The sequence below is a fragment of the Nicotiana tomentosiformis genome, chromosome 9 (genome assembly GCF_000390325.3).
Source record: "Nicotiana tomentosiformis chromosome 9, ASM39032v3, whole genome shotgun sequence".
NCBI lineage: Eukaryota > Viridiplantae > Streptophyta > Magnoliopsida > Solanales > Solanaceae > Nicotiana > Nicotiana tomentosiformis.
Genome location: NC_090820.1, coordinates 113,216,089 through 113,226,188, shown reverse-complemented (window position 1 = coordinate 113,226,188; position 10,100 = coordinate 113,216,089). Strand labels below are relative to the sequence as shown.

Here is a 10,100-nt window from a genome sequence, read left to right as displayed (position 1 = left end):
TAACCTAATAAACCATAGGCATTTCTTCACCATAACCGTTACTCGTGTTTTGACATTTAAGGCCATAAATTAGGAATTCAGCATGATTTCTGATTTTTCGTGTGCTATTGTCCATGCCATCTTCATAAATTCGGATGATCAGTCCTGAATCGCCTAACATTTTGTGGGCCTATCTGAAATGACCTAATGAACTATTGTCATTGACTCGCCATGACCGTTCCTAGGTTTTCGTCATTTTAGGGGCATAAAATTAGAATTCAGCATGATTTTTAATTTTTTGTGTGCCAATATCCACGCCATCTTCACGAATTTGGGCGACCGGCCCTGAATCGCCTATAATTTTTTGGGCCCTTCAAAAATGACCTAATGAACTATAGGGTTTTCCTTGCCATGATCGTTTCTCGTTTTTGGCGTTTTAGGGGCCGTAAAATAAGAATTTAACACGATTTCTGATTTTTCGTGTGCTTATGTCCACGTCATCTTCATGAATTCGGACAACCGGAACCGAATCACCTAAAATTTTGTGGGTTCATCAAAATGACCTAATGAATCGTAGCCACTGCTTCGTCATGACCGCGCCTCGATATTTGGCATTTTAGGGGTAATAAACAAGAATCCAGCATGATTTTCGATTTTGCGTGTGGTAATGTCCACGCTATACTCATGAATTCGGACGACCGACCCCAAATCGTCTAAACTTTTATGGGCTCATCATAAATGACCTAATGAACTATAGTCATTATCTCACCATGATCGTTGCTCGTTTTTATGCGTTTTAGGGCCATATAACAAGAATTCAACATGATTTTCGATTTTCCATGTGCTTAGTCTATGCCATCTCATGAATTTGTGTGATCGGCCCAAATTAGCCTTAAATTATATGGGCCCATTAAAAATGACCTAATGAACCATAGTCATTGTTTCTCCATGACCGTTTTATATTTTTGGATTTTTAGAGCCATAAAGCAGGAATTCAACACGTTTCTTGTTTTTCGTGTGCTTGGTCCACGCCATTTTCATAAATTCAGGCGACCGGCCCTGAATCACTGAAAATTTTATGAGCCCATCATAAATAACCTAATAACCCATAGACATTTCTTCACCATAACCGTTACTCGTGTTTTGACATTTAAAGGCCATAAATTAGGAATTCAGCATGATTTCTGATTTTTCGTGTGCTATTGTCCATGCCATCTTCATAAATTCGGATGATCAGTCCTGAATCACCTAACATTTTGTGGGCCTATCTGAAATGACCTAATGAACTATTGTCATTGATTCGCCATGACCGTTCCTCGGTTTTCGTCATTTTAGGGGCATAAAATTAGAATTCAGCATGATTTTTAATTTTTTGTGTGCCAATGTCTATGCCATCTTCACGAATTTGGGCGACCGGCCCTGAATCGCCTATAATTTTTTGGGCCCTTCAAAAATGACCTAATGATTTCTGATTTTGGCGTTTTAGGGGCCATAAAATAAGAATTTAACACGATTTCTGATTTTTTGTGTGCTTATGTCCACGCCATCTTCATGAATTCGGATAACCGGAACCGAATCAACTAAAATTTTGTGGATTCATCAAAACGACCTAATGAATTGTAGCCACTGCTTCGCCATGACCGTGCCTCGATTTTTGGCATTTTAGGGGTAATAAACAAGAATCCAGCATGATTTTCGATTTTGCGTGTGGTAATGTCCATGCTATACTCATGAATTCGGACGAAAGACCCCGAATCGTCTAAAATTTTATGGGCCCATCATAAATGACCTAATGAACCATAGTCATTATCTCACCATGATCGTTCCTCGTTTTTATGCATTTTAGGGCCATATAACAAGAATTCAACATAATTTCCGATTTTTCATGTGCTAATGTCTATGCCATCTCATGAATTTGGGTGATCGGCCCAAAATCACCTTAAATTATATGGGGACATTATAAATGACCTAATGAACCATAGTCATTGTTGCTCCATGATCGTTTTACATTTTTGGCTTTTTAGAGTCATAAAGCAGGAATTCAACACGTTTTTTGATTTTTCGTATGCTTAGTCCACGCCATTTTTATGAATCCAGGCGACCGGCCCTGAGTCGCCGAAAACTTTGTGTGCCCATCATAAATAACCTAATAAATCATAGGCATTTTCTCACCATAATCGTTCCTCGTATTTTGACATTTTAAGGCCATAAATCAGGAATTCAGCATGATTTATGAATGTCCATGCCATCTTCATGAATTCGGATGATCATTCCCGAATCGCCTAACATTTTGTTGGCCTATCTGAAATGACCTAATGAACTATTCTCATTGACTCGCCATGGCCGTTCCTCAGGTTTCATTATTTAAGGGGCATAAAACTAGAATTCAGCATGATTCGATTTTTTGTGCGCCAATGTCTATGCCATCTTCATGAATTTGGACGACTGATCCCGAATCACCTATAATTTTGTAGGCCAATCAAAAATGACCTAATGAACCATAGTGTTTTCCTCACCATGATTGTTCCTCTCGTTTTTGGCGTTTTAGGAGCCATAAAACAGGAATTCAGCACGATTTCTAATTTTTCGTATGCTTATGTCCACGCCATCTTCATTAATTCGGGTGACCGCCACCGAATCACCTAAAATTTTGTGGGTCCATCAGAAACGACCTAATGAACCATAGTCATTGCCTCGCCATGATCGTGCCTCATTTTTCAGTATTTTAGGAGCAATAAACAAGTATTCAGCATGATTTCTTATTTTTCGTGTGGTTATGTCTATGTCATCTTCATGAATTCGGACGACCGGTCTCGAATTGCTTAAAATTTTGTAGGCCCATCAGAAACCACCAAATAAACCATAGTCATTGACTTACCATGATCATTCCTCATGTTTTGTATTTTTGGGCCATATAACAAGAATTCAACATGATTTTCGATTTTTCGTGTGCTAATGTTTATGCCATCTCATAAATTTGGGCGATCGGCCCCGAATCACCTAAAATTTTTGTGGGCCTATAAAAATGACCTAATGAACCATAGCCAGTGCTTCTCCATGAGAGTTTTATATTTTTGGCTTTTTAGGGTCATAAAACACGAATTTAACACGATTTCTAATTTTTAGTGTGCTAATATCCACATCATTTTCATGAATTCACGCGACCGGCCCTGAATCGCCGAAAATTTTGTGAACCATCAGAAACAACCTAATGAACCATAATCATTGCCTCACCTTGAACGTTCCTCATTTTTTGGCGTTTTAGGGCTATAAAAGAGGAATTCAACATGATTTTTAATTTTTCGTGTGCTAATGTCCACGTCGTCTTCATGAATTCGGACGATTTGTCCCAAATCACTTAAAGCTTTGCGGGACCATCAGAATTGGCCTAATGAACCAGTCATTACTTCGCCATGACCATTCCTCATTTTTAGCATTTTAGGATCATAAAACAAGAATTCAGCATTATTTTTTATTTTTTGTGTGCTAATGTCCACGCCATCTACATGAATTCGGGCGACCAGCCTCGAATCGCCTAAAATTTGTGGACCCATCAGAAACGACCGAATGAACTGTAGTCATTGCTTCACTATGATCGTTCCTCGTTTTTGGCATTTCAGGACACTAAAACAGAGATTCAGCATGATTTTCGATTTTTCGTGTGTTGTCCACGTCATCTTTATGAATTCAGGTGACGGGCTTCGAATAGTCTAAAATTTTATGGGCCCATAAAAAATAACATATGAATAATAGTTACTGTTCACCATGATCGTTCCTCCCTTTATGTCATTTTGGACCATAAAATAGGAATTCATGCTGATTTTTGATTTTTTGTATGTTAATATCCACGCCATCTTCATGAATTCGGGCGATGAGCTCCGAATCGCCTAAAAAATTTTAGGCCCATCAGAAAAGACATAATAAATAATAGTAATTTCTTTTCCATAATCGTTCTTCGTTTTTTAATGTTTTATGGCCATAAAATAGGAATTAAGCACGATTTCTGATTTTTCATATGCTAATGTCCATACCATCATAGTGAATTCGGGCGACCAGCCTCGAATCGCCTAAAATTTTGTGAGCCTATCATAGACAACCTAATGAACCATAGTTATTGCTTTGCCATGACCGTTCCTCGTTTTTGGCATTTTAGGACCATAAAACAGGTGTTCAGTGCGATTTCCGATTATTCGTGTGTTAATGTCCACGCCATCTTCATGAATTCGGACGACCAACCCCGAATAGTCTAAAATTTTGTGGGCCCATCAGGAACGACCTAATGAACCAAAGTCATAGCCTCGCCATGACCTTTCCTTATCTTTTAGAGTTTTAGGGCCATAAAATAGGTATTCAATACGATTTCCGATTTTTCGTGTGCTAATGTCTATGCCATCTTCATGAATTCGGACGACCGGCCCCGAATCGACTAAAGTTTTGTGAGCATATCAGAAACGACATAATGAACCATAGTCATTATTTCGCCATGAACGTTCCTCATTTTCTGGCCTTATAGGGCTATAAAACAGGAATTCAACATGATTTCCGATTTTTTGTGTGCTAATGTCCATGCCATCTTCATGAATTAGGGCGACTGGCCTCGAATCGCATATAATTTTTTGGGCCCATCAGAAATAAAATAATGAACTATAATCATTATCTTGTCATGACCGTTCCTCATTCTTTTAGTGTTTTAGGACCATAAAACAAAAATTTAGCATGATTTTCGATTTTTCGTGTGCAAATGTTTACGCCATCTTCATAAATTCGGGTGACTGGCCCCAAATCGCCTAAAATTTTGTGGGCCCACAATTAACGACCTAATGAACCATAGGCTTCATATGGCTTTCTGTATTTTGGATGATGCTTATGCTACTTCTGCTTCTGCTACTTCTGCTTCTGCAGTATATAGTTTGCAGCGTGCAATACAGCCAAAGGGATCGTTAGGTGTTGGTTTGTCGGGGAATTTTTCATTCTTTGCCAGTCTGCCTCGCTATTTTGTGACTCTTTTTTCTCCTCTGCTTTTACCTGTAATTGTACTATATCAAAATTTATGTTAGAACATATCATTTCACTGAACTCTAACTCTAATCACAATTGCTTTTTGAAAAATTACAAAGACTACAAGGCGTAGTTGAGGGTAAAGATCTGTGGTCTACAATTCCATAACAGTGCTTTCCTATTTCAAGGTTTGGTGTTAAAAATATTTTTAGTAAAAGAATGAAAACTGTTTTGGCCAGCTATGTTAACATTTTATACTAATGCTAAAATTAGTTCAGCTTAGTTTGGTTGGCCACCGAAACCGTCCCGAATCGAACCAAACAAGAAATACCGAAACGTATCGAATTACTTTGGTACGGTATTTGGTATATACAATTGATATATCGGATACCGAATATCGAACCGTAATTCTTAAATACCGTACCGAAGTACCGAACGCCCACCCCTAGTCCATGCCATAAGCGTGAGCTCGGGTGACCGACCCCGAATTTCTCAAAATTTTGCGGGCCCATCAAAAACGACTTAATGAATAATAATCATCACCGTTCCACTTTTTTGGCGTATTAGGGCCATAAAACAGGAATTCGGGGCGATTCTCATATTTTCATGTGCTATATTTCACGCCAGTTGCGTGAATTCGGGAGACAGGTCCCGAAACTCCTAAAATTTTGCGAGCCCATCAAAAATAACCTAATGAACAATAGTCATAGCTTCCCCATGATCGTTCTTCGTTTTTTAGGTTTTAGGATCATAACACAAGAATTCAGGACGATTTCCAGATTTTCTTGTACTATAGTCCACTTTATCTGCATGAACTCGGACGACCGATCAAGAATCTCCTAAAATTTTGCGTGCCCATAAAATACTAACTAAGGAACTATACATATTTCTAATTCTGAATATGCCAGTTAGCTATTGAACCTAACAAACCGTTCTAAACTGTTTTTAAATTTCAAATGACTGTAACTTTTCAATCGTAAAATCAAATCTTTAAATACGTAAATTGATTGGGTTGGATTACGTAGTATCCGGACTTTACACCCCCATATAATAAGTGGCTGAAAAACCTACCCTTTTGTTATTTCTCGGGCTCCGCACATCCGCCTCTTTTAAGTAAAATATAACTAATAATAAATTTAGTATAATCTCACAAAGCAAGGTTTGAGAATCTTAGAGTATACTCAAACTTTACCTTTACCTTGTAAGTTATAGAATCTGTTTCTGATAGACCCCCGGCTCAAGGTAAAAGTGAAAAGGAAACAGAAGTAACAACAACAAAATAAGGTGGTAAGGTGACCGGGTGATAGAATAATCGAAGCGAAAGAATCAACATATAGTAAAAGAAATCTACGGATCAGAAGATATCAAAATAGGAGACAAATACTAATGCTACCGGCATGTAAAAGAAACAACTATCTACTAATCTTCTATCAGAATTGTCAACCTCCACGCTTCTATCAAGTGCCTCTTTTAAGTAAGATATTTAAGATATATTTGACTTTCAAATTTTCTTCTACAATTTGACTTTCATGTCTCCTTCCACATATCTTGGAACATTCTCAGATACTTCTGTGTTGCTTCCTGGATTTCTCGAAACCTAACATGTCGATTAAATTCATCAACCCTACACGCCAAACTCACCAAACAATTAATCTTCCTAGTTTCTTTACGCGGAATTTTGCCGTTTTCTAGTTTCAACAACATACATATATTTAGATTTGTGTTTTGGTTTCTTCAATTCGCAGTGCGTCGTTGAATTCTCTTCTTCTTCTTTTTAGGCTTATAGTTGAATTTTATACTTCCTTTTTCCCGTTTATATTATATTCCTTGTGAAATATTCCTATGCTGATAAGGTGATATCACAATAAACAATAGAGGTTATAATATTGCGCAAATATAGTAAAAATACCTTTTTTGTGTTGATCCCTTTACACATGGTGATCGTTCTAGCGTAGCGGCAAATGCAAAGGTGATTAAAATTTTGTTTTAGGTCATAGGTTTAACTTTGAGTTAGTCATTTGTGCATTTTATTGAATTCCCTCGTTGGATTCTTTGGCTCCAGGGTACATTAATTTTTTCTTGTGCTCAAGTTTCCGGATCAACAAAAACACTTTTCTCTATTTCTTTTAGTCATTCTCTCGTTTGATTATAATTAAGGATGGAAGTATACCAGCAGCAGTACAGGCGACTACTTGACCGCCTAGATGAAAACGGAGATGGGAAAATATCAGCATCAGAGTTGCAACAATGTGTACATTTGATTGGCAAAGATATGTCATATGACGAAGCAAAGGCTGCGGTTGCAGCCCATGACTCGGACGATGATGGCTTATTGGATTTCGATGATTTTGTCAGATTAGTAGAAGATGGGACCGAAGAAGAGAAGGCGCGCGAGTTGAAGGAGGCATTTCGGATGTATGAAATGGAGGGATGTGGATGCATTACTCCGGAGAGTTTACAGAGAATGCTCGATAGATTAGGGGAGTCGAGAACTATTGACGAGTGCAGAGGAATGATTGCGAGATATGATATTAATGGCGATGGTTTACTGAATTTTGATGAGTTTGTGATCATGATGCATTGCTAGACATGAGTTTGTAGTGGGTTGCTCTGGTGGTGAGCACCCTCCACTTCCAACCAATAAGTTCTGAGTTCGAGTCACACCAAAAGCAAGGTGCGGAGCTCTTGGAGGGAGGAAATAAAAAAAAAATCCGCTTTGGGGTGACAAGGGTTTTTGGCTAGACATTAGTTATATGTCAAGTTGTTTGTGATTGTGATCTTGTTCTCCTTGTTTAGGGCTTGTACTTACGCTTCGTTAACAATTTGTATTGGTAAATGAAGGCACATTCTTTCTGTATAATTTATTTGAATTATCACTTACTCATTGTGCATCAGATATCTATATATGCATATCTCCATATTTAATTTCTAGAGTGGCTATTCATTGACGCATGCAAGGCATTTCTTTTCAATTACAAGTTCATACTATAGAGAGTTTGTTGATTTTTGCTCTTTCTCAATCTCCTCTTCTTGAGTATTACTCAGTTTTTATTTTTATTTTCTTCTACTAGTTTATTTGAAAAGCCAAAGGCGCAAAAGTAATTTAAGTTCAGTTTACAGGGTAAAGACGTACGCTTAAGTTTGTTTAACGAAATTAGACCCTCTTTTCATATTTGTTAAGTCAAATACTTAATTCACTAAAAATGCTTAAGTTAAAAGGATTATATATCTTCCTTTTATCGAGTACATAAGTTCAAGTGAAATTGGCAAATCAAGAAAAGACATGCCCTTCAGCAACATACTCAGTGTAATCCCACAATTGAGATCTAGGAAAGATAGTGTGTACGCAGATCTTACTCCTACCTGGCGAGGTAAAGAGATTATTTTCGATAGATCATCGACTCAAAAAAAGGTGAAAAGAGAGAAAAGGGAAAAAGACAAAGGAGAAATAGGAAGAAGAAAGAAAGAAGAGGGAGACAAAGAACGATAAGGAAAAAGGGCGAAAAAGACAACAACAATAAAAATAACAAGTAAAAAAAAATATAGCATCAAATAGTAACATTCAGGAAAATACGATACACGAAGATAATGAAATAATAGGCAAATACTAGAGGTCAAAGAATATGAAAAAACAAGAGCGCTACTAATACTACTAGAAAAGAACGGGGAACTTTCGACTACCTACTAGCCTTCTACCCTAATCCTCGACCTCCACACCCTTCTATCCTGGGTCGTGTCCTCAGTGAGATGAAGTAGCATCATGTCTTGCCTAATCATCTCTCCCCAATACTTCTTTGGTCTACCTCTACCTCTTCCGAGACCCACCATGGCCAACATCTCACACCTCCTAACAGTAGCATTTGTACTCCTCCTCTTCACTACTCGAATCATCTCAACCTCAACTCTCGCATCTTGTCCTCCATGGGGGCCACTCCCACTTTGTCCCGAATAACTTCGTTCCTAATCTTATCTCTCCTGGTATGCCCACACATGCATCTCAGCATCCTCATTTATGCTACTTCCATCCTCTTAACATGGGAATTCTTGACTGGCCAACACTCAGCTTCATACAACATAGTAGGTCTAACCACCACTCTGTAAAACTTACCCTGAAATTTTGGTAGCACCTTCTTATCACACAAAACACCGAATGTAGGCCTCTATTTTATCCACCCCGCACCAATACAGTGGGAGACCTTATCGTCAATCTCCCTGTTACCTTGGATTATTGACCCGAGATACTTGAAACTACTCCTCTTGGGGATTACTAGGGTATATACCAAGCTTCACATCCACATACGCTTCATGAGTCTTGTTACTAAACTTACACTCCAAGTATTCTGTTTTGGTCCTACTCAACTTGAAACCTTTAGACTCTAGGGTCTGTCTTTAGACCTTCAGCCTCACTTTAACCCCGTCTCTCGTCTCATCAATCAGCACTACGGCAAATAACATGCATCATGGCACCTCCCCTTGAATGTGCCGCGTCAACACATCCATCGCCAAGGCAAATAGGAACGGGCTAAGAGCCGATCCCTGGTGCAACCCCATCACTACTGGAAAGTGATCCGAGTCACCTCCACCCGGTCTTAGCACCATCATACATGTCATTGATCACCCTAGTGTATGTTACCGGAACGCCGCTAACCTCTAAACATCTCCACATGACCTCCCTCGGGACTTTATCGTACGCCTTTTCTAGGTCTATATATAAATACCATATGTAAGTCCTTCTTTCTCTTCCTATACTGCTCTACTAATCTCGTAACAGAAAATGCCCTTGAAAAGGTTAATCTTATATTAACCTGTTTATCCAAAAAACGGATAACAATTGAATTTATACGCAATTCTAAGGATACGTAGTATAACTTGGTACAAATTGAGAAAATATATAAATGAATATCGAAATTAACTGTAAAAGAAATTATTGCAAATCGAATGAATTAATTACCCTAGGCTTTCAAGTTTGATCACCCTCAAACTGAATGGAGAGTAACGAATACAAGGGCAAAGTGACTCAATATCAAAACCAGAAGAAAAGGCAGTATATTGCTTTATATTCTATGAATCTGAATTTGTATGTGTCTGCGAATGTGAATGTATATGTCTCCCCCCTTGAAAAT

The 10,100-nt window shown here is 38.2% G+C and overlaps 1 protein-coding gene across 1 annotated transcript; it reads left to right on the top strand.

The window, feature by feature from the left end:
* The first annotated feature begins 7,135 nt into the window (after positions 1-7,135).
* Positions 7,136-7,564, top strand: LOC104101394 (putative calcium-binding protein CML19). The gene has a single exon (XM_009608829.4). It carries the CDS (start codon positions 7,136-7,138, stop codon positions 7,562-7,564), a length of 429 nt encoding a protein of 142 aa, XP_009607124.1.
* The last annotated feature ends 2,536 nt before the right edge of the window (positions 7,565-10,100 follow it).

Excerpts from the sequence above, each read along its gene's own strand:
- LOC104101394 (XM_009608829.4), top strand. The coding sequence starts at position 7,136 with ATGGAAGTATACCAGCAGCAGTACAGGCGACTACTTGACCGCCTAGAT.